The sequence below is a fragment of the Trachinotus anak genome, unplaced genomic scaffold (assembly GCF_046630095.1).
Source record: "Trachinotus anak isolate AG129_WGS33_773 ecotype Australia unplaced genomic scaffold, CSIRO_AGI_Tana_v1 ptg000028l, whole genome shotgun sequence".
Classification (NCBI taxonomy): domain Eukaryota; kingdom Metazoa; phylum Chordata; class Actinopteri; order Carangiformes; family Carangidae; genus Trachinotus; species Trachinotus anak.
This window is the reverse complement of record NW_027273879.1, coordinates 2,835,238-2,859,328: the sequence shown is the minus strand read 5'-3', so window position 1 is coordinate 2,859,328 and position 24,091 is coordinate 2,835,238. Positions and strand designations below refer to the sequence as shown.

General features: G+C 41.1%; 1 protein-coding gene across 2 annotated transcripts; it reads left to right on the top strand.

The window, feature by feature from the left end:
* The first annotated feature begins 6 nt into the window (after positions 1-6).
* On the top strand, positions 7-22,118 carry LOC139611930 (aryl hydrocarbon receptor-like). 2 transcript variants are annotated; one of them, XR_011686395.1, is made up of 12 exons: positions 7-628; positions 4,374-4,552; positions 12,273-12,385; positions 12,476-12,565; positions 12,655-12,775; positions 13,966-14,105; positions 15,230-15,432; positions 15,674-15,783; positions 15,929-16,070; positions 17,008-18,580; positions 19,375-19,584; positions 19,759-22,118. XR_011686395.1 is itself a non-coding variant. In XM_071466997.1 (11 exons), exons 1-11 carry the CDS (start codon positions 570-572, stop codon positions 19,468-19,470), a joined length of 2,826 nt encoding a protein of 941 aa, XP_071323098.1. In that variant the 5' UTR covers positions 7-569; the 3' UTR covers positions 19,471-22,118. The 2 variants fall into 2 exon arrangements, 1 of the variants encoding a protein (XP_071323098.1); XM_071466997.1 differs by having other exon boundaries at positions 19,375-22,118.
* The last annotated feature ends 1,973 nt before the right edge of the window (positions 22,119-24,091 follow it).

Below are 24,091 nucleotides of genomic sequence, written 5' to 3'. Positions count from 1 at the left end.
AATTAAAGATGGAAAACACGGCTGGAGTTCGGGCAGCTGCCACTTCATGTCAAACTTTAGAGCTGAACAAAGAATAATTGTCTCTGAATTCACATGTGCAGCGTGTGTGTGCGTGTGTGTGTGTGTGTTTTACAGCTCAGGACAAGGAAGATAAACAAAGGCACAGGTTTGCACCAATAATAAAGCATGAGACGCAGACACCTTTATGTTAGAGCAGCCCGGATTGGCTGGGGCGGGGGCAGCAGCAGGGGGAGGACGACTTCCCTTGGAAAGTTTGCCACTTTTTAAATGACTCTTCGACCGAGTGAGTGGCTGCAAAATGCCGCTTCATCTCACCTCCTGCGGCCGCTCCTGCCCTGGCTCTGGACCGGACGGGCTTCGCTGGTAAATACGCAGGAAATCCTACAGGAGCTCTGCGGCGGCACAGGAAGAAAACTCGGGGCGTGTCTTATCCGGAGATTACAAAAAAAAAAAAAAAAAACCTCCTCAATGCTTCTTTGAACTTTTTCATTTTATCTCTGAAGTGAGAGGACAGAAGAAGGAAAGTTGGCTGAAACCTCGGCGCCACCATGCAGGGGAACGGTGGGTCGTACGCGGTGAAGAGGAGGAGGAAGCCCGTTCAGAAAAAGTAAGTTTTAGCGTTTTAAACCCTTATTTATTTATTTATTTATTTATTGAGTTTTTGAGGCATCACTGAGGCTCGACAGGCCTGAACTCTGAGGGCGGAGTCAATGCTGGTCGCTGTCACTCAGTCTGTGAGCGCAGTAATTAATTATTATGTAATTATAAGTATTATTAGTGATACTACAAGTACTAGTAATCCTTTCACATTCACTTGGTGCTCGTACCAAAGCATGAGTCAGGCAGGCTGTTGTTGCTTTTTTTAGCTTTACTCCTGTGATGTATGACTTCCGCACAGGGGGACAGGTAGGTAGCTTACCTGCAGCGACGCGAGTGACGTCAGGAGTAGATAAGGTGAGTCGGGCAGGTAACAGTGAGTCTGGAGGTCACTGTGATGGCTGTGGAAAGTGCAGGTTAAGTACTGCACTTCAGTACAACTTTGAGGTACTTGTGCTGTCCTTATTTCTTTTTAATGCAAATTTATACTGATTTTTGGAGGGAAATGTTCAGATTTCTGCACAGATTCAGTTCCTTTGCAGATTCAGATTATTAATACAAAATATAATTATCAAATAATCAAGAAAGAAATCATGAATTGCTATTGTAGATTAAGCCACCTGGAAATTTATAGAATAATCAATAATAATCACCACAACATCAGAGGGACGCAGACTTCATGCATCAAATGATTGTGGCCTTTTTCCACCACTGAGTTTATTATTATGGTCACAGGCCACAAAAACCTAGAATATTTTTAAAAATCATCGTCATTTTGGACTCTGACAAACTGGGACAGACTTTTTGTGTAATTTTTCTGGCATTTTATGGACTAAATTATTGATTGAGAAAATAGTCAGCAGATAAATTGGTATTGAAAATAACTGTTAGTTGCCCAGCTGTACATAAAGTAGTTAAAAACACCTCCAGCATCTAAAACAATGAGGGCTGCAACTACTGATTGTTTAGAAAACAGTGCACAACCCAAAGATATCAAATAAAACCAGTGAATTTTTGGCATTTTAATTTACAAAATTACGTTTTACTTAAAAATTCAAATAAGGGATGAAGAGTTTAATTCAACTGAAACTTTTAGCATTTTAAACAAATTAGCTGCAAATTTAACAGCCTGCAGCTTTTTCGCTTGCACTTTTCTGTTACTGAACACCTGTAGATTTAAGGCTGGACTTTGCAGAGTGAGGTAGAGCTGTGCAACAGTATCTGGAGTCTCCTTGTACTGTGGTTATTGGGAATGTTGTAAGAGCTGGACACACATGCTGGGACCTGTTTATAATTCCCAGGAATATTATTAAAGGTGTCGATCCACTGTGCTGGGATTGGAAACCCTGTTGTATCAGTTAATCCTGGGAACCCTGCTGTTACAAAAGCAATACGTGGCTGAGCCGCTGATCTGAAAGCAATAAACTCTGAACTTAGAAACAGCCAGAAAACTCTGAAAGTGTCCAAGTCGTCTTCTTCAGGTCTCACGCCACACATCATTTTGATAGTGACATAATGACAACAAACTTTTTGTTGATCACCATGAGGACAGCGATCAATGGCTGAAGGTTTAAGCTGGGAGCCCAGAGCTGGGACAAAGCCGTCCCAGCATGCCTTTCCAAATGTTTGATGAGTAAAATCTACATGTCTGTTTTATCTGAAATCATTACAGACGGATGGTTTTTATGGAATAATTTCAAAACTGGATTAGGCTTAGTTTTCAGGGAGATGATGTAAGAGTGGATTCACTACTTGTATCTACTCTGTCCATTTCCAGATGTTTCACAGTGAAGAAGAATTAAAAGATGTAGATTGAATACTGTTGACGTTCAGACTGTTTAATGGGACAAGGAACCCATTAGTGATTGAAAGAAACAAATTTGAGCTAGACAGGTAAATCAGCTGAATAAGCTAAATAAGTCACAGGAAATTGCAGTTGCAAAAAACACAAGAAGCATTTGAGGTGATTTTAGAATAAGAGAGCACTTACAAGTGTAAAATGTCCATCTTGATCTTGAACAGTCACAATTCTTCAAAGAAAACTAATCTATAGGATCCTTGAGAACAGTTTTACATATTGACTATTCATGTAAATCATTTATCAATGAAAACAATTTACTTTCATCGAAGACTAAGAAAACCAAAAAATATCCACATTTTAAAAGCTGAAACCAGTGAACTTTTGTCCAAAAAGTAATAAAGACTATTAATCAATCATCAGAGTAGTTGCAGATTAGGAGTCAATGGAGCATTGTTAAAGGCTATTTATACCTATTGTTTGTTATGCATACACTCGCTTTATTTGCTTACTCCCTTCAGGCATTTTGATCTTACTGTTTCCCAGATAACAGGTTGAACAATGTTTGTTACATCAAGTAATGACTTTCAAATTTAAAAAATGAAACATTTGCGGGTCAGGTGTTGTGATCCCAGAAGGTGATTAAAACCATGTTTTTCACCGGCGGCCGACAGGAGTTTAATTCTCATGTTTTACTTTGAGAGTTTGACTCTCTCTGGCCGTGTTTCATTTCCTCGCTCCTGCCTTCTTTGTTCCCTCCTCATCCTCCATCTCCTGTCTTTAGATCTCTGTGTTTTGTCAGGGAGGACTGGCACACAGCTCCGCTGCATGTCCAGACACGTTGGAGAGGAATTACGTTGTGGTAATTTGTAGTGGTGGAAGATCAACAGACAAATGCTGTCTCAAAAGTTTGTGATGTAACTGTGTTTGGGCTGATATGTTTGTTCCACTCCAGGGATCTCAACAACCACTGGATGGTTTGCCATGAAGTTACATACAGATGTTCATGTCCCTAGAAGACGATAAAGAAAAAGATCAGAGAGAAAAGTTCACACTGAAATTTGCTAAACTAAAATCAAGCAGCGTGTTGTTCTTCTAAATACTGTGCAATATGATAGTATTTAAAGCCTTTTGTAGTGATAAATGTTTATTAAGTAATAACTTGAAATATGATTATTTTATTGTAGTAATTTGATGTTTGTGAACACTGATGCTAATAAACCTTCAGCAACATCAGGAGAGTTTAATAGTTTGGTTTGAATAAACATTACTTTCTGTATTAAGACCAGTTTGATAGTTATAGTAGGTTCTCATCCTGTGATTTCAGCTTTACACATTTTTTTAAGTTGAACTCACTGACCTTACTTCCTAAAATTTCACATGTGGAGTCTTAATCAGTTGAGCAGAGGAAGATGACTTTCCGCCTGCATCTTATGCCTGGGTTATAATGAAGACCTGTGATATAACATTGGAAAATCTTAGTGAAAGTTGTCAAAGATTTCAGATTGTGCACAATTAATATGTTAAACAAGGGGAGAGGGGCCTGCTGTATGTACGGGCCCCAGATTTTTGTGTTACACCACTGGCTCTTCCAGTCTTGTCATAATAGAAGTATGAACCACACTTTCAGCCTGTGCTGGCTTTCGAAACCAGGAAGTTGAATCTTCGTTTGATGTGGTTTATTGGGGACATTGTGTCTTAGAAAATCAACACTGGAATGTTTTCATGAACAGGAACAGTCGGTATGACACACAATTCTCCTACATACCCACATGGCGACATTCAGATGTACTGCATGAGTTTGTTACAGGATGTGAAAAATACACCTCCACCACAGAACACCCACTTACAGTCTAGATGGAAATTCCACTGTGTTCTGCAGGATGTCAAGCAGAGCGAGCGTGTTTTAGCAGGCAGGACCACTGAACGCATCCTCCTGTCTCCTGTTTTGTTTTAGTGCGAAGCCTCCACCGGCGAAGACGAATCCGTCCAAACGCCACCGGGACCGTCTGAACATAGAGCTGGACCGTCTGACCAGCCTGCTGCCTTTCTCTGAGGAGGTCAGAGGTCGCCTGGACAAACTGTCGGTGCTCCGGCTCAGTGTGGGATACCTCAAGGTTCAGAGTTACTTCCACGGTCAGTGGCGTTTGTTGCACACACACAACCACGTAGCTATGGTAACAAAGAATAAAGTTTCCACAGAAAAGGTCGAATGATGTGTGACAGTTTGTGTGTGTGTGTGTGTGTGTGTGTGTGTGTGTGTGGGATAATGTGTGTCAAGTGTGCAAATATGCTGCTCCAGACATTTCTGTGGCGGAGCTGAGTGTCAGAGAGGGAACCTGACACTGTGAATAATGAATAGTGTCCCTGCTGGGAGGGAAACAGGAGTGTGAGCCTCGGGGCAGATGGAGTCTGGGCAGAGCAACATGAGACGGGCAGAGTGGAACAGTGGGTCCTTATTCTGACGCTGATCAGATCCACACCCAGACGACTCTGTGCAGGTACAGCTGCTCGCTCCTGGGAAAACTGTTTATTTTTACCAGTGAGGAGACGCAAACCAAAAATTCTTCAAATCTAAAGCCGCTGTCACAAGGGGTGAATGATTTGGACAAACATGTAAACACTACTTTTTTTTTCATATTGATCAATATCAATAATTATTTATATATGTATTTAAAGGTCCCATATTTACACTTTCCCAGTGTTGATATCCATATACTGTGGTTTTAAGTTCCAAAAGCCAGTTTTACATCTCCTCTCTCAGACTTCTCTCTGGAGCTCTAGTGACAACAGGTCAGTCAGCCAATCAGAAGAGAGGATCTGAGCCTCTCCTCTGATTGGATCACTGTTTTCTGAGTGATTGAATAAAATTATAGTAGATTTCAGGTGATCACCATATCCTGAAAGGTTGGATGGTGGATCCAGGTGATTGGTTAGATTTTGGTGGCTAAAGGTCAAAGGGCTACAGGTCAAAGGTCAAGGTCATGGTGACCTCACAAAACATGTTTATGGCCTTGTGAACACGATATATCAGTAACGCCTTGAAGGAACTTTTTTAAATTGTCCACTTGTACTTAAAGACGAACTGATTAGACTTTGGTGGTCAAGGGTCAAAGGTCAAGGCCACGGTGGTTATGGCCTTTTGAAAGTATTATCTCCGTAACGCCTTTAGGTAATTTCTTCAGATTTGGTACAAACGTTCACTTAGACTCAAGGATGAACTGATTAGATTTTGGTGGTCAAGGGTCAAAGGTCATGGTCAGTGTGACCTCACAAAACACATTTTAGCCATTACTCAACACATTGATTATGACAGAATTTCACACAGATGGTTAATATTTCATGTGAGTCGCAGAGGCATACAACCATGAGACTGCAATTCTAGTTTTGACTGGAATTAAAACTAGATTCCACTGTATTTAAGTATTTAGTATTTTAGACTTGAATGTGTTCGGAAGGAAAAAAAAAAATGCCACTGTAAGTCGTGAATCTGTCCCATCTCTAATGTACTGAGATAACCCACCAATATGACATCACTCAGGTGAATTTTGGCAGACGTCGAGCCAACAGTCAAAGCAATGCAAGATGTTTCCACTGACTGCTGATTTGAACTAAATAACAGGAAACCGGTGCCAACCTGGTCCGGCCACAGATTTTACACCACAGTCCTGGAGGCCTTTTCTCTCCCTCTGTGCCTCTGTGCCTCTGCTATCAGCCAGCTGATCACTGCTGCTGACGGAGCAAAGGGGTGGGGGGGTTGGGGGGGCTGCAGAGGGAGGAGGGAGAGAAGCTCTGAAGCACAGTGGCACGACATGAGGGCTCCTGACGAGGCTGTGCAGATAGGAGTGTTTGTGAATGGAGACGTTTGAACAACTAACACACTCAGTCCCACTGCAGCAACACGTTTACTGACTGTTTATTTTACAGACTGCCCACCACAACAGCTAAAGGCCGAACAGAGATTCTCCAAAACAAAATTAAGACGTTTAAGAAATTTGAGAAGAGAGAGTGAGTTGATCTATAACATGAGGTGTCTGTGATAAAGGAGATAAGTACCAGTGAAAATGATGAAGCTGGTTGAGGGTCTATCAGATGAAGACTGTATCTACGCCTGCTGTCGTAAATCGCACTTATCTCTTCTCGACTTTGATTTTCGTCCAAACCAATACCGCCGTTGTCTTATTTCATGTTACGTAACTCGACCCTTCACCTGTGAAAAAAGCGAAGAATGAATGTTCAAGTCTTCATGTGATGTTTTTTGAATTCTTCAGTTCCTTCTACGAGGGTGTAATGATCTCTCTTACCTGTATTCGTACACATTTATACGTAAAGGTGATTAAATTAGGATGACATCATGCTTTTCAATCTAATGGAATTATAAGAAAAAAAAGAAATGCTTTTTAATTGCTGCTTAATAGATAATGAAATTCAGTTTAAAATGACGTAAAACAGAGAAAAGCAGCAAATACGACTGAGAAGCTACAACCTGAGAATGCCCAGCCCAGTGGTTGTTGAGATATTTTGGACCAAAATGATGGACCGACTAACCGCCATCCCTTGTGTTGATTTTGTATTTTTCAGGATGAAAGTGTTGCACTTTTCATTGTTTTTAGAGGAAAAAACCTCCTGACTTCTCCTGCCTCTCCATCTAATCTTCACAGCAGCTTCCTCTGATTGTGGAGGATGTTTGTCCAGGGCTGAATAATGGGACTGATGTCTAAAGCCTTATGGCCGATGCCGTACACAACAAAGCCTTAAAAATAACACAAACACCAGACTTTGATACGGTCCTCATCATTGAAGTGTGTTTAGATGTTTTAAATATGATTTTTCATGGAGAGGAGAGAACAAAAACAGGGAAGGGCTGTTGTATCATGCACCTTGTTTTGGTTCAAGTTTGTGAGATGAAAACAAATCTCTTGTTTGACTGTGAAACACTACCTGGTTCGAAACAAAGGAATATCAAAGAAACTGCCAAGTGGGTGTGTAATCACCAGTGTAAAATCTACTTACAATTGGAAATGCGTTTTAGAAAGAAACATTATTTCTTATTCAAAGATTTTTCAGTTTTGAAAATGTGAACTTTTCTTTCACTCTCATCTCACAAGGCCTCTGCAAACACTGCACAGAGACTCTAGTAAACGTCTTGGTAATCTGCCCCTTAGATTTGAATATTCCAAGCACACAAGGGAAATTTTTACTTAATTTGGCTCGATAACCCATCAGGTTGTCACCAGCAAACATTAGGTATCACCCTCCGGGTACGTGAATTAATTTAGAGAAGTGGACACTTTGTAACTCCGTCAAATCTGAAGACACAGACATGATACACCTGTTTTTAGATTCACTTTCTGAGGATTCCCACCTATGTCCATCAAAAATTAACTTCCCTAAATCCACTTAAAAATCAGAATCTTTTTATAACTTCTGAACTTGCCTGAGAATCATCACGTTTCTAAGTTTACTTCAGTTTCAAAGTCATCCAGTGACAGTGGTCTGTACAGCCACGGGTACAACGCAAACTAAAACTGCTAACGGTAAATTCAGCATACCTCTAATGATGCCCATCTGCCAAATTGTGAACAACTAGAGGCTGAAATAAATTAGAGATAGTAATAAGCTAAGCTAACTGGCTGCTGCCTGTAGCTCCAAATAATCTTCTAATAAGTTTTAAGCATAAAGTGAAGCAGCATAAATCCTCAAACTCTCCTTTTAACTGTTTATCTATGGCCATAGAAACTCCTGCAACCAAGGATCTTTGTTCTTTCCTTATTATTTTTTTACATGTTTAGTGTTTGTTACTTTGTCTACTTGAAAAGAGTCTGATTCTTGATGCAGAAAGCAAAGTTAGAGTTTCTATTACTACTCTAACTATGTGTACATGTGCTGTGCATTCCTGAGTGTCCTAGATTGTTTTTGTCTGGCTGTGTGTGTGTGTGTGTGTGTGTGTGTGTGTGTGTGTGTGTGTGTGTGTGTGAGTGAGTAATGCTGTATTTTTGGAGTGCAGGCTGACGTCAGCCCTGCAGACACATCTTCAGAGAGCTAACAGTGAGGGCCTCTGTTGTCTCGCATAAGCACAGATGGAAACAGAGACTATTGTGCACAGTGGTGGAAAGTAACTAAGTACTTTTACTCAATATATGAGTCACTTAAGTACAAAATTTGAGGTATTTGTACTTCAGTATTTCCATTTAAAATTACTTTGTACTTTTCGATACAAAATATAGTAGTTGATTAAAAGTAAGCTTTTATTGAAGTTTGTGGATATAAGTGAAGTTAATTTCCCATGAAGTGATTAATCAAGTTAAAATTAAAGTGATGCATCGATAATTCTAATTTATTTACATAATATGCTGTATATTATTCCAAAATGGGCCATTCTGCCTGAGGATTTTTACTTTTCTCCACTGTGGTGAAAGGTATTTCCTCCATCACTCACTCTTGTGTGTGCACACAAACTGAAGCAGTGTCAACAAACTCTTCAACTTGTCTGTTGTTTCCTGCTCTGAATGAGTCCCAGGTGATGCTGCTGCTGCTGCCGCTATCACCTGGTGCAGGGGTTACTATGGTGAACCTTCCTCACCATAGCAACAGAGTCTGAGCTACTCGGGATGTCTGCCATCACTAGCGGCGGTGGGAGGGGGGTGGGCAGGTTTGTCTTGTTTGGCAGGCGAGCTGATTGCTCACGTCTGCTTCCTGTGTTTGTCGATAACGAGGGGTGAGCGAGGTCGCGGCGAGGTCAGTGCCGTCATTAACTTGGCCTCCAGCTGCATTTTCCTGCAGGACAAATCTGTGCCTGCTCCACTGAGTCATAAACAGACCAGAGATACCGAGCCTGGTTACAGGACATCACCCTCTGCTTCAATTGGACATATTTAAGTATTTTATAACTTAACATAACTTCAACAGGCTGAAGATCAAAGCAGATACATTAACGAAGCTATAAATGCAGAACAGTTTCTCTTAATTTTCTATTTCAGTTCATGAGTTTCAGGTTTATAGTGTACTGTAGTGAACATCTGACAGCTGCAGTTCCTTTTCTACTACGTCGCTGTCTTGTTGTTTCTAACAATGGCAATAAAGATACTTGACCCTCTTTACAGATTGAGATTTTACATGCAAAAAATATGAAGATCTCATTAAGTATGATGCTTTGTTATAGATTAAAATACCCAACAGTACATAGAAGTAGAGCATAGTTGAGGAACCATGTTTGGCAGCAGAGAAAACTTAAAATTTGTCCCTTCAAATAGTTTCAATGTGTTTTTGATAAGTTAGAAGTTTGTTCTGCTGGTTGGACAAAGACATTTAAAGGCGTCACCTCCGGCTCTGGATAACTGTGACAGACTGTTTTTACAAACCAACATTTTCATTGAGTACTTTGAATATTTTAAGTAATACTTACACACTTTTACTTTTTACTTAAGTATTTACCATATTTAAGAGTAACATTTTCAATGCAGAACTTGTACTTGTAATAAAGCACTTTTACATCGTTGTATTAGCACTAAAGACTGAAGACTTCCTCGTCCACTGTGAGTTAATTCTGAAAATGCAGACAGTGTTTTTGAGCTGGGAGGAGTCTGCAGAGACAAAAGACTCTGTTCTGAGGTCAGCTCAACAAGTGTGTGTGTATATACATATGTATATATGTATATGAATGTGTGGTTAAGTGCACTCTGAGTATATTTGCACTGTAACTACCCCTTGGGGCCCCTCACAGAGACCACACACTTCGGAGCAAACAACAGATGGTTGATGCCACGTTGCTGCTGACAGGGGACACACACCGGACATCCATCTCAACAAGACACACTTCAAGACTTCAGTAGATAAAAACAAGAAGAAAAACATCCTCCTTATATCTGGAGTTTTATAGAAATTAGTGTCAACATCTTGACGATTGTTTAAGAGTCATTCAATTTTATTTTTTTGTGGCATTTTCACAAGATGTTTAAACATGTTTTTGGGTAACTGATCCCTTTTCTAAGCAACATACTCAGTCTTTTTTTTTTTTTTCTTTTTTTTTTTTAAATCTGAGCAACTGCAAAACTAGATGAAACAAATCAACACTACAAATCTGTAAAATATGCAGAGCTGCAACAATTACTTGACTAATCTGTTAGTAGATTGAAAAATAATGAGCAACTATTTTCATTACTGACTTATTGTTTATGACATTTTTTAAGCAAAAATGCTAAAAAAGTAAACGTACGTAGGAATACAGTCGTGTGAAATAAAATAAAGGTAGGTAAAGTGGTGAAAATATTCACATTGAAGCGTGCAATTAAACTGATACCAGTTTGTTTTTTTTGACCATCATGATGACCATGAAATAATATGTTGCTCAGCAGGCTCTCTGCCTCCGTCGTCAGATGTTGGCTGTGATTCAGTTTTGTTGTTTGCAAAAGGTCAGAAAAGAAGAGATTTAGCTTTGTGTGAACTGAGGTCATTCATCAAACAGACACGTCTGTCTAAAGCTGTCTGACTTGTTTAGTCTCTCACATCTTCTTTGCGCGTTGCACATCGTGTCCAGTTCCTCTGTGTCACGCTGAGCTGGACACCTGACGACGCAGTGATGTTTTACAGCCATCTGAGCACGTCCCCTGAGCTGGCTGCAGTTCCTGCAAGAATAACAAACTCTGGATTCTTTCAGTCGGTCGTCTTGAGTTTGTAGAAAGCTGCTCTTGACTGAGACGTCAGGGCAAATTCCTGGGTTTGTGGGGTGGAGACAAGAGCCAGATCCAGAGGGTTTGTTTCAGAAAGGGGGGGGGAGATTTGTTGGCGTGCCACAGAGTCATTATTGTAGGGAAAGGAAAGGAGGTATTGCTTAGCTGACTGAATGCCAGCGATCACAGATTAGATTACACAAGATTTTGCTAAAGTCTAAAAAAAAAAAAAAATCACCTCTTCTTTAACACAAAGGGGAAATTCTGCTCTGTCCTGTTCAGTCAAAATAAAACACAGCTCCAGTTTTCAGCAATTTTGAAAATACAGCATTTCATGCTTCATTTGCAGCTGATTCTGTGTTTTTTTTTCTTACACAAAAACATTTATACCGTGCAGACGTTGCTCTCCTGTCCTGGGTGATGGAGGTAAACGTTGCCTGCATTGGCCTGGAGGACGTCACTCACACTGATTTGTCTTTTCCACAAATAAACCAGTGAAACATTAGCAGGGACGCAGCAAGGACACATGCATGTGTCGGACACCCAGACTGGACACACAGTGTTGTGCTTTTGTTCGCTTTCAATAGAACAGGGTCTTGTTTCCTGGAGCCGTGGCGTGTAGTGACGAGTTTTTCAAATTACAGAGTAAGTTTTGGAGGGTTAAGAAGACAAACTGAGTAAAAGGAGACACTTTTCAGGTTGGAGATCAGTTCAGCTCATCATTCCCTCTTTTATCTCTGGGTTTGGTCTCCACCTGCTCCTCATGCTCCTCTGTGTTCACCAACTGGTCTCTAACTGTGTCTGTCTGCTGTTTGCTGCTGTGCAGGTAGTGGACAGTGGGAGGAGGCCCAGGTGGAAAAAAAACCCTTTTCAGACACAAGTGTGGACCTTATTGGGGGAAAAACAAGCTGCAGTAGCTCATTGGGACATATTCCCTGATATTTAACACCATGAATATGATTTGAGTGAATATGATTTTGAAATTAATATTCTCTCAACAGACTAAGTGATTGATGGACTAATTGTTTCAGATCTAAGGAAAACATGTTAGAAATTTGGGTGAGCTGTGCTTCCTCCATCTCTGAGCCTCAGGACACTGAATATTAATCTGTGCAGAAACTCAATGTTGTGTGGCTGAGTTATTATCTGACCGACTTGTTTGTCGTTGCTGTTGTTGTTTACTGCAGCGGCGCTCCAGAAGAATGCGAGGTCAGCTCCTGTTGTGTCTGCAAACGGCAGAAATGGACAGTCGGTGTCCCTGGATGGAGTCAGTTTCTCTGAGGGAGATCTCCTGCTGCAGGTGCGGTGACAGAGTGCAGTAACACAGCAGGGCCACATGTGTGCAGCCGTGTGTCGGAGTCACCTGCATGTGTTCCCATTATTTCCGCAGGCTCTGAATGGTTTTGTGTTGGTTGTGACCACCGACGGCACCGTCTTCTACACGTCCCCGACAATCCAGGACTTCCTGGGCTTCCATCAGGTGAAACTGTAACAGCAACATGTAAACACCTTTCTCTGCACCGTGTTTGAAAAAAAACACATTAAATGAACTCCTCCCTCTGTCGACAGTCGGACGTCGTCCATCAGAGCGTGTTTGATCTGGTTCACGTGGACGACAGAGAGATGTTCAGATGTCAGCTCCACTTCGCCCTCAACCCCAGCGAGACCGACGCACACGTGAGAGCAGAGGGTAAAGATTTTGCTCATCAGTGATCCAAATCCTAAAAGCGATCGATCTCTACTTGCAGTCACTCACCTCTAGTTGAATATAGCCACTTCTTTTGTTAATTGAATCATTAAATCACAAGAGAGGAAAAAAGGTTTTAAGTTTGAATATTCACTCTATCAACAACACAACAGAAACATGCACATTAATCTACCAGTAAAATGATGGCATCCTGAAAACCATCTGGATTTATTTTCACTGCTTCATCAATTGATAATATGAGAAAATCAACTGGCAACTATTTTGATTGATCAAATGAAAAAAAGTTAGATATTCTCCTTTTCCAGTTTATCAGTTTAGAGGTTTTGCTGCTTTTCTTTGTCTTATGTGACAGTAAACTGAATATATCTGGGTTTGGATAAAAAGGCGACATCACATTACCCCGGGCTTCTCTTTGTTGGCTTCCTTTCCATTTTAGAATTTAATTCAACTCAATTTTATGTGTATAGCAAATATTTCACTGATCCGAACCCCAGGCTACGTAACAGAAATATTAAGCCAGCTCGCAGCCTCAAATCCTCTGGTCGGGCCCAAAGTCGAGGCTTAAATCTAAAGGTGACCGTGCATCAGGGCCACTCGGCCTCGGAACAACCTGCCACTGGAGTAAAAGCAGAATTACTTCTTAAAAACCCATTGTTATAGACCTGCTTTTATGTGATGTTGTCTATTTATCGTCCTTTTATTGTTTTGTTTTTTTTAATGTTTTTTTTTCACGCCCTTCATTTGTTTTTATTTATATCGACCTATATTTTATTGTTTGTCTTTTTCCTCTAACTTTACCCAGTGTCTGTCCTGCTCTTGTTTGTCCTTGATGTGCAGCTTTCTGTTGTTACACTGCTGTTGTTGCCTTTGCTTTGTTGTAAAAGCACTTCGTAAACTCTGTTTTTAAAGATGCTACATAAATAAGATTATTATCATCATCATCATTATTATTATTATTATTATTATTATTATTATTATTATTATTATTATTATTATTGTTGTCTATGTACAAATTAAATCAAATCTTTTCTCAGTGCCGTTCAGACACAGACAGAGACAGTGTTGTTCAGATTACTTGTCACAGTGTCAGGTGGCGATGAAGTTAGACGGCAGATAAAGTTGGATACAGAACAGATTCGTACCAGTTTGAAATGAATGCTGTCTCTCTGCAGATGGGCAGTGTAGCACTAAAGCTGTGAGCAGCTCTCAGAGCCTCCTGCCTCAGTACATCCCCCCAGAGAACTCCTCTTTCCTGGAGAGAAGCTTCTGCTGTCGCCTTCGCTGCCTCCTGGACAACACCTCTGGATTCCTGGTAACGCAATCTGTGCATCTGTTGAACACAAGTCTACAGCCATGTCAGCAGCTCCGAGAGACTGTACTTAGGCACAGTGGTGCCATAAATACTTGTTATTTTTAATAAGGGTAATATAATAAAGATAAATGCTGTGAGCTGTGTAAACCTCTCTTTGTTGGCAACGAACAGCTCTGGGCTTTGGTCTTTGTCTGCAGTTCATTTTTTCAGTAAAAATGAACTGCAGATGAAATTATTATTAGAAAACAAAGCTTCAGTGTCTTGACGATCTTCACCTCGTAACACGAGGCAGCACTGGGTGAGGGGAATAGTAGAATAATGTATCTATGGATGTCAGATGCATATCAATGGAATTAAAAGATAAAGTTTGTATCTGCAGTTTTAACATTTCATTTAATTTCTTTTGGTTGAACACATAGTTTGACTCTCAGGGGATCTCCTGCCTCTGAAAGGTTCACATGGTTTTGCAGCAAGGTGGACAAAAACTTCAAAGAAGTCATGTCATTTTAAATAAATTTAAAATCAGTCCACCAAACGACATTTACAGCAGTTTACACTGAGCAACACTAATATCAAGCAGTCTGTGTTATTGTTTGTGTTTACCTGTTGATTCACTTGTTTGTACTGGTGTGACAATGGATGTATAGGAAGGGGCAGAGGCCCACTGAAGCTGCATATCTACAGGGCCCATATTTATGTGCTACACCACTGTAGGGCAGCCTGTATTTAGCCTGAGAGACAAAGGGGCAAAAACAAACAGAGTCTAAAGACACTCCGGCACCACGCTGCTGCCGTTTAGCTTTTTGTTCAGAGTAATAACTGAGGATGCCTCAGATGAATGTACCAACATGTTTATCAGCTCAGATCTCCTCTTGTCTGGATTTTGGCAGAAAAGTGAAATAGTTGCCATCCCTGGTGGAAATCACTCCGTTGCTCAAAACCACAAATGTCAGTCTTATTGTGGCGCTAGAGGAAAAACAAAGGCTCAACAAAGTCATTACGATAGTTCCTCTGGTAACCATGAAGAACTCACACATCGCTATCATGGATAAAACTCCCATTGATATGTACTTGATATGGTTATAACTACATGCTCTGATGTAACTGCGTCTCCTCCACTGCAGGCTCTGAACTTCAATGGGCGTTTGAAGTACCTGCATTTACAGGGAAATGCCGGGGCTGATGGGACCGTGGCTCCTCCTCAGCTCGCTCTGTTCGCCATCGCCACGCCTCTGCAGACTCCTTCAGTCATGGAGATCCGCACCAAGACGCTCATCTTCCAGACCAAACACAGAATGGACTTTGCTCCTCTGGGCATAGACACCAGGTAGGAATTTTTTCGGTGACTCACTTCGTACCTTTTTCACACCTGATTGGTTACGTGTTGACCATCACAAATAACCCTGATCCAGGTGAAAGGACAAATAATAAAGGCAACTTCAACATGTTGATTTTATTATTTATAATCATGCCTTCTACTTAAAACAGAGGTTGAACCAGAAAGTGAAATTATCCCAAACCTGTCCAACTTTTCTACCTGTAACAGTCTGTGTATTTTTTCTCTTCAGAGGGAAGCTGGTTTTGGGTTACACAGAGGTAGAGCTGGTCACAACAGGGTCTGGTTATCAGTTCATCCACGCTGCTGACATGATGTACTGCGCTGACAACCACCTCAGGAGTGAGTTAATTTATTAGACAGATACACTTTCTACCTCTCAGTGCTCTATTTTCTCTTATTCTTTTACGTTACTTGTGCACTTGTCTTCAACTTTACATCATTGTTAGTCTAATGTCAGTCTTGTGTCCACCTGCTCTTTCCTCAGTGATAAAAACCGGAGACAGTGGCTTCACCTTCTTCAGGCTGCTGACTAAAACAGGACAGTGGTTGTGGGTCCAGGCCTCGGCCAGGATAGTCTTCAAGGGAGGACGACCAGACTTCATCATCGCTCGTCAGAAAGCCCTCACGTAAGCATCGCTGTCTTATCTTCAGATTTCAGACCTGACAAGCAAATGGTGTATCTGTTACAGTGCAGCCAAACAAACCTGTCTGTGACAACAAACATGTTTTCCTGTTATTGCTTCACAATAAAAGCGAGCCCTTATTTTGCCAGTTGAATGCTTTGAATGTGAAGCAGTGGCAGTAGGAAATATTGGGTTAGCATTAGCAGTAGCTCTGATACAGCTGTAAAACAGTAAAGCAGGTAATTTGAATCCTGTACATGAATGACAGACTCCACCACTAACAATGATAACTTGTTTATTTAAGACTGACCAGATAAACACTCTTCTGTACAGATAAGTGTGGTGCAACAGATACGGGACATCTGGCTGAAACAGATTTGCAGACCCTGTCCCTGGTTAAATCGATGTTAAAACATCCAAATGAATAACTTGATAAAACAGAATCAGCATTAAAAAAAAAAAGATGAAACTGTTTGTGCAAGTGTATATAGATGTGTTTGTGTGCATTTACATGACTAGTATCTAAAGAATTTGGAGGGTGGTGTCATTTTTGTATTTCCAAAGCTAAAAATACAACAGCTAACATGTAAGAAAAAGATTAAACAGTGTTTTTTGTATTAGTTTGCAAGGTTAAAGGAAAAGCTAGCACATCCACTGTGTAGTATGCTATCTGAGGTTAGGCTTAACGCTAACCCTGCTCTCGGGGATGTTTACACTTGACCAACTGGTAAGGAAGCTAATTTTTGTAGCTTTAGCCTCAGTTTTTCACAGTTTTTTACAGATCAAATCGGTGTGTTGCTGAGGAAATGCAACCGTGAACTTTGATTTCATGACAGTCTTATTATTAATGGGTTGAATTTTTTTGTGTTACTTTTTGGCGCAGTGTTATTAGAGTTATTTTTGGAGTCTAATGTTAACCTTTGATCCTGTTTTTTGGTAGAAATGAAGAGGGAGAGGAACACTTGCGCCAGAGAAGACAGCAGCTCCCCTTCAACCTTGCCACTGGTGAAGGTGTCCTGTACGACATCTCTCTGGATGTCCTCTCCTTTCCTGGTCCTCCTGTCCCCGACGCACCGGGCCCCACTGAGCCCACGACAGAGAAACCTCTGGACCCCGCCTCTCTCCTTGGATCCTTTCATCGGCAGGACCAATCTGTTTATACACAGCCAGAGAAGCCCAGTCCCCAGCTCCCAGTCTTCTCCCAAACAGAGGACCCCGACTGTGAACAACCCCAGCCGAGCTTGGAGCAAGCCTTTCTGGACAGCCATGCTCTGCTCAGTATCCCGGGTCAGATCCAGACTTTACAGAAGAGGTCTATCCCATCGGACCTCACATCAGAGGCCATGATTGAGTCTTTGGAGCAGATTTTGGGAGACATTGGGGATGCAGGGATAGAGGGTCTTGAGGTGGAGGAGATGGAGCTGAGGGACTGGGAAAACACCCTGGTAAAGATGAATAAAGAGAAGGAAGATGCAGAGAGGGAACTGAATCGCACCCTGGCTGATGATGTGTTCTCATTTGTGGAGGAGGCTCTGAGGAGAGAGACTGGTGTGTATCTGGTTCAGGGCTCAGATCCGACCAGGTGTCATGTTTCTGGGACAATCAGCAGTTCATCCGTTCAAGGAGAGCATCCTGAGTTTTCAGGTATTGAGCGACAGTGGCAGCCAAGGATGGACATGAAGTCTGACAGGAATGGATTTGGAGAACAGGCTCAGTTGAGAAATCTTCTTGGCGATGTTAGTAATTCGACTGGACTGAAAGGTGCCACTCAAGTTGTCTCTCACAGGACGACAAGCACACTAACACCCCCTCAGTGTCGTAACGCTCACCAGGGCAGCAGCAATCACCACTGTAGCAATGAGATTTCAACACAATCCTGCATGACATGTCAGTCTTGGCTTCCATCTACACAAAACACCAACAATATTCACAGCAGCCATCAATCTGGCTTGGAGGTGATGGACCAAAGTGTGCAATCTTCTCTAAACCACGCTGGTTCACAGCAGACTTGCATGGGGCCACAGCCTCGGGAACCTTCAGTGTGGCAACAGCAGCAGCAGCAGCAGCTGCCACAAAGTTTTCACCATCACACACTTTCACATTCCTCACACACGCCAGGCAGCGTAAACTCAACAGCTCAGTCGTTCCTGCCCGAAACACAGCGACTATCCAGCAGCTGCATGTATGAAAAAAGAGAAGGTCACATGCCAAACGCTGCTCCCGTTCCTACCAGACGGAGCGGACCTCTCCTGGGGCCCACGTGCTACAGGGGAACGACACGTGTTGCAGGGACCACCACAAATGCTCCACCCTTTGCCCTGTCCCACCCAGGCATCAACCAGGGGGTGATGTCCAGCCCCAACACTCACATGGCTGCCTGCGCAGATGTGGGCAGCATCAGTTTGGGTCATCTCAGAGGAAACGATGCCGACGTGGGAACATTTCGACCAGAATATCCTGCTGAAAGCGGCTCACTACAGTCTTCATTCTTCTGTTGGAACGGTGACGCTCAGGTGAGATAAGATCGCTTTTAGAAACAATCAGGTTTTCAGTCATTTATTTTCAGGAAAGAAAAAGCGGAGAAGAAAAACAATTGAAAATGTATTAATTAACTCAGGTCTGGCTCAGATTTCAGGATTACTGGTGAGAGTATTTCCCAGCTATTTGTCCAGATGGTTATGATTCGTCTTGGAAAACACATTATAAAGGCCCCGGGCAGTTCTCGCCCTGTTTTGATGAGCTTCTCCTCCACCTCAGTATCCAGCAAACACACAGAGCTGTGAAGTAAGACGAATTATTTTGGGCATCCAAGGTTGTTGAAGTAAAAGTCCCATTCATTTTCTGAGCAGACACTGTGAAAGGACCGATGGTTGGAATGGGTGTAAAACTATCCAGGTTTAATCTTCAATACAAAAGATGAGCAGCTGTTAGAAAACATCTGGTCCTTTGATTTAAAAAAAAAAAAAAAAAAGCTCTCAAGGATTTCAGTTTGAAACATTAAGTCACCAAGCTTCAAATGAAAAAAATAAAACCTGATGAAACACTGAGCATTTTAAATCAGTTCATTGTCAGATTCTGCAACATTAAATCACCCAGATCTTCTTCAGACACTGATTTTTACTGTATCTGACTGATTGAAATCTTCAAATCTTCTGTTATATTATCTGAGTGACGGCGGCTGTGGCTCTAATTGTCAGGAGGGATGAATCGGCCAAGAGTTCCCATGATCTGAACCAGCTGACGGTCTTCATTGTCAGGGTGATGATCAGATAATTACAGCCTCTCTACGCTTTTTTTTATTCCACAGATTCCCAAAATTCCCCTGAACGGCGTCGTCGACCCGTTTGCCTTCCCGGTCCTTCCTACTGGAAGCATCAACTTCTCCCAAAGCACGGGGCTGTAGTCACCTCTGCACGGCCCTCTGACTGAACAGTTAGACATGCATGAGTGTGAAGAGTGTGAAGTCATCAGTGACTCGGAGAGCACTTTTGAGATTATTCCTATGGACAAGGAAGAGGTGATTATTATTTTAACGATGTTGTGTCTCACCCAGAAATATGAACCTTCTCATTTCAAAGTAAAAAACCTCTCAAACTTCTTTTTTTTTAATGTTTTGGCTCAAATATTTGTCAAACAACTTTATTTAATAATTATCTTTTCACACATATTCGGTATGTGGCTCACGCTGCAGGTAACCGGCCGAAGTGTCCTGTCAGCAGAAAGGAAACAGGGTTTATTACAAGTGGACGTTTCTGTAGAGAACAGAAGAAATCTGGACGTACAGCTTCTATCACAGGAAATATGGAGGAGGACTGTTTGACCTCAGTTTAACTCGTCCCACTGTACATCACAAACTGTCTGCTTCCTGTGAATATCCATGTAGATGCAGTTTTTTTTTATCAGTGTGGTTCTTCAAGTGGAGTTCAGAGGACGTGTTGTGTCGAGTCGAAGTCATAACGTTACGTCTTGCTCTTTCTGAAGAAATGAATCATGTTCTGGAGTTTTTCTCTCAGTTGAAGACAAATCGGCTCCATTACGACTGAAACCTTTTCAACAAAGTTAAACACAGAGGAAAAAAAAAAAACAGTTCCAATGGAAAAAAAAGCCACAGGAGCAGCAGCACTTATTCTTACCTATACTTTGTCTATACTTACATTGTGTCATTACATCAACCCTGTCTCCTTGACATTACAGTTATATATCACTTAATTATTTCCCATTTATGTTACGTTATGTAACTGTGGTTTTGAAAGGCACCGTTGTAATAAAGGTTACTTACTTATTTAGTGACTTAAAAGGTGCAGCTCTGTGACCTCAACTCCATCTATACTTAACAAGAGCACTTTTTGTAAAGGTCTCAAGTCACTGTGAACTTTTCTGTTTCTTTCAGAGCGTACTCGCTGTTGCAGATCAGTTGTATATAAACATAATTTCAAGGAGGCAGAGGTGTATTACAGATGTGTCTGAACCAATCACGACCCTTTTACTCGCTCATGGACTCGGCTCTTCTGTCGAGCCGTGACGTTAAACTCACAAACGTCCAAGGATTATGGGAAATGGTGTTCATTAAAGGCAGCTAAAAAGTATACTTATTGAATAAGGAAATAAGTAAATATTAGATCATTTTTCAAGAGCTGCCATTCTTATCAAAACATAAGAAGCAAACCTCATGACGTACTGTTTAGAAAGACTTATTCCAAGGCTGGATTTTTCTCACTTGGGGAACAGAACCTGGAAGTCCTGGTGTCACTTTAAATCTTCTATTTGGCTTTAAAAGCAAATGTTTGATCAATGTTAAAGCAGCTTCTTGGTGTTTGAGATTATTTGCATTTTAATCAAACAAATCTTTTCCCAACACTAAAGCAGTTTTGTTGGGAACCATGTTACATTCACACCGGCTGGTTAACTGGTAATTTCAAAAGGAACTACAGTTTAGTTTCATACTGAATAAGCATGTGAGACATGAAACGCACACAATAGAGTGTTAAAACACTGTGAAATCTATTTCACGTCCTTCACTACCCGTCACTGATGTGCCCTTGAGCAAAACACTTAAATCCCAACAGTAACACTTTACTTTTACCATCCGTTTAGCATTTATTAGACGTATATAAACATTTATTATATGGTTAATAACACACTATGATGTAGTTATAAGATGTTAGTGTAACTCTTCCTATGAAGCATCAGTAACTGTTGTTTCTATGTTTTATTGAGTGATGGATAATACACTGTCATAAACATATGATAAATATAATAATAATAATTATATACATATTTACAGTTATGACAACATGGTGTTCTGTCTCCACCTTGAAAAAGCTTAAGAAAATGTTTCATTCAAAGTATTTCTAAATAAATAACTGTACTTAAGAACATATTTTATGATTAATACTGTTAGAATTTAACATCAGCTGTTAACAGACCAGTCACAGATGCTTCACAGTAGCAATATTAATCGTTGATAAACTGATCAACACTTCAAAATGTCCTTATTTCAGTTTACAACTACATTATAGTGTCTTATAAACCACGTATTTATTGTTAACGCACTGCTCGCAGATGCTAAATTATATTGAAACGTAGCTGTAAACTATTGGCCCTGCAAGCCTCTGCAAGCCTTTTTTTAATTTTGTATCATATGATGGATTCATGGCACTTCAGGATAATGTTGCAACCAGTAATACAGGCACTATTTCTAATGGTTTCACCTGAGGTTTTCATGGGAGAGACGGCAGCTCCATTGCTCACTGTGAACAGATCGAGATCAGGCAGCGTGACTCAGAACTGTCAAACCCTACTGTATACTGTCACAGGGAATCATCTACCCATCTCGGCTGCATCAAGAAGAGCTTTGTTTGTTTTGTTTGTCTTGTCAAGCCATATTCAGTAAAGTAAAACATGCACATTTATGCGCTTTTACCTGCAGGACATTACTGCCATGTTACTCTGCTTCTCTAACTGTAGCTGCTTTGTATTCCTTGTATACAAAACGTAACCACCGGGGACAAGTCTAATTTATTTTTGCCATTAAAGAGTTGTAACCCCTCAGTTGGTCTTATGCGTTATTGCCCCTGCCACACATGCAGCGTTACCAGTGAACCAGAGGGGTTCGTGTGAGGACAGTGTGCGCTTGTTTTCAAACTGGGTCATCTGCCGACCTCAGACGTGAAAATCAGGTATCAGGTTAAAGACCAGCTCCAGTGCTGACTTGTATTGTTATCTGAGGGCATGATGGCACATTTAATGTTTTTGTTCCAGTCTTACTGCTCCCACATCATCGCTCCTCTGAGATATGTGTTCCCACAAGCCGTTATGTAACCGCCACCAGCCTCTCTCCTCCGTCTGCCCTTAGACAGCATATTCCCCTCGGTCTCTCCAGTGTCTCCTCTGGGCAGGACTCTGTCTTTAATTGGACATAAAATCTTTATAACAAAAAAAAAAAAAAAAAAAAGGTCACCGAGGTGTTTGAATGTCAAACAAGAGCCTACAGTCATGCTAGCAGCTGTGTTCACATTATATCGTCTAAACTGTGTTTTACAAGTACAGTTTGTTCATATCTGGTTCCACTTGGTAACAAACTGCTAAATGCATAAAACAAACAACAAAAGTATTTATCATGTGTGTCTACAAGGTTAGCATTAGGGCTAACTACGTTGGAATAACGCACAAACATTCCCAGGTGGGAATAACAGGTGTTTTTCCTGTTGTTCCTGTGCTGCACAGACCCAGGGTCCCAAGGGCTCAGGGGGCCTTTAATGTAACATTAATATTAACATTGTCCCTTTTGAGTCCAACAGTGTTATAGGAGTGCAAGGCTGAATCAGTGGAATACTCTGTTAGCTCCCTCCAGAGATTACACGACTGTTTTCACAGCTGTAGTTCTCCTCCCGACGAATCGACTTTAATAAGAGCTACTTTTGTTCACAGGTAGTTTTCAGTCCAAGTAACTGTGACTTCATGTTCAGCGGGATATTCTGGTGCTCTGTCTACCTTTGGTAAATTGAAAAAAATCTATAAGACTTAAATTTGATATTTTGATGGGAAAAAATGAAGATCATGGGGAAAAAGCTGTGTTTTTGTGGTGGTTTCTATCTTTTTGTGTCTCTGTGTAGTTGTTTTATTTCTTTTCAAGGACATTTTGCGTCTCTTTGCGGTTGGTTTGCATCTCTGAAGACATTTTGCGTCATTTGTGATTGTTCCCAGGCTTTGTGGTCATGTGGTTGTTTTTTGCGTCTTTGTGGTCATGACGTGTCTGTGATTATTTTGCATCTCTTTTTGGTCATTTTTTGCCTCTTTGAGGTCATTTTGCACCTCTACATTATCATTTTTTGTCTATTTGTGATCATTTTGTGTCTCCTTTTGATCATTATGCGTCTCCTTGTGATGATTTTGTGGTTCTTTTGCATCTGTGGCCCCCCAACCCTTTGGGCCCCTGCACCTATGTCTGGTAAGCCTGTTCAGTTCCATGCTCCTCCTAATATCTTTTGTGACTTTCCTGGCTGATTCTTTTGACCTTGGTTTGTTATGAATGCACTGTTCTTATATTGAACATAATGACTATTGATTACTTTGCAAACCGAAGTTGATTAATAATAGAGGGAATTTCCTTCCTTCTGTTGTCCTCCTGTGGGTTGAGGCCATGGAATATACTCTTCCTTTTGGAAACGGAGGTTAATGCATCCTGTCTGAGTCCTCAGATAACCATTTGTGATGTGCTTAGAGGGTTTCTCCCTCCATAAAATTATCAGTCTTGTCTAAGTGAGCAATCACCTAATGCAATGCTAAACCATTATTTTGCTTTTGGAAAATATTCTTAAGACCTTTTTTTTTTTTAAATAGACTGTTTAAGTCCAGCTCTGAAATCCTATCTGTCCCTGAAGAAAAGGCTGACTGGTCTGTCTGAATGAGGGATTAAACACAAGGAAAAATAAAGTAACCCAATATCACAATCAACCGGACCCAATCCAACGTTCTCACGCGAGGAATCTGATGCTGCATTAAGAGCAAAAAGAAAGGGAGGG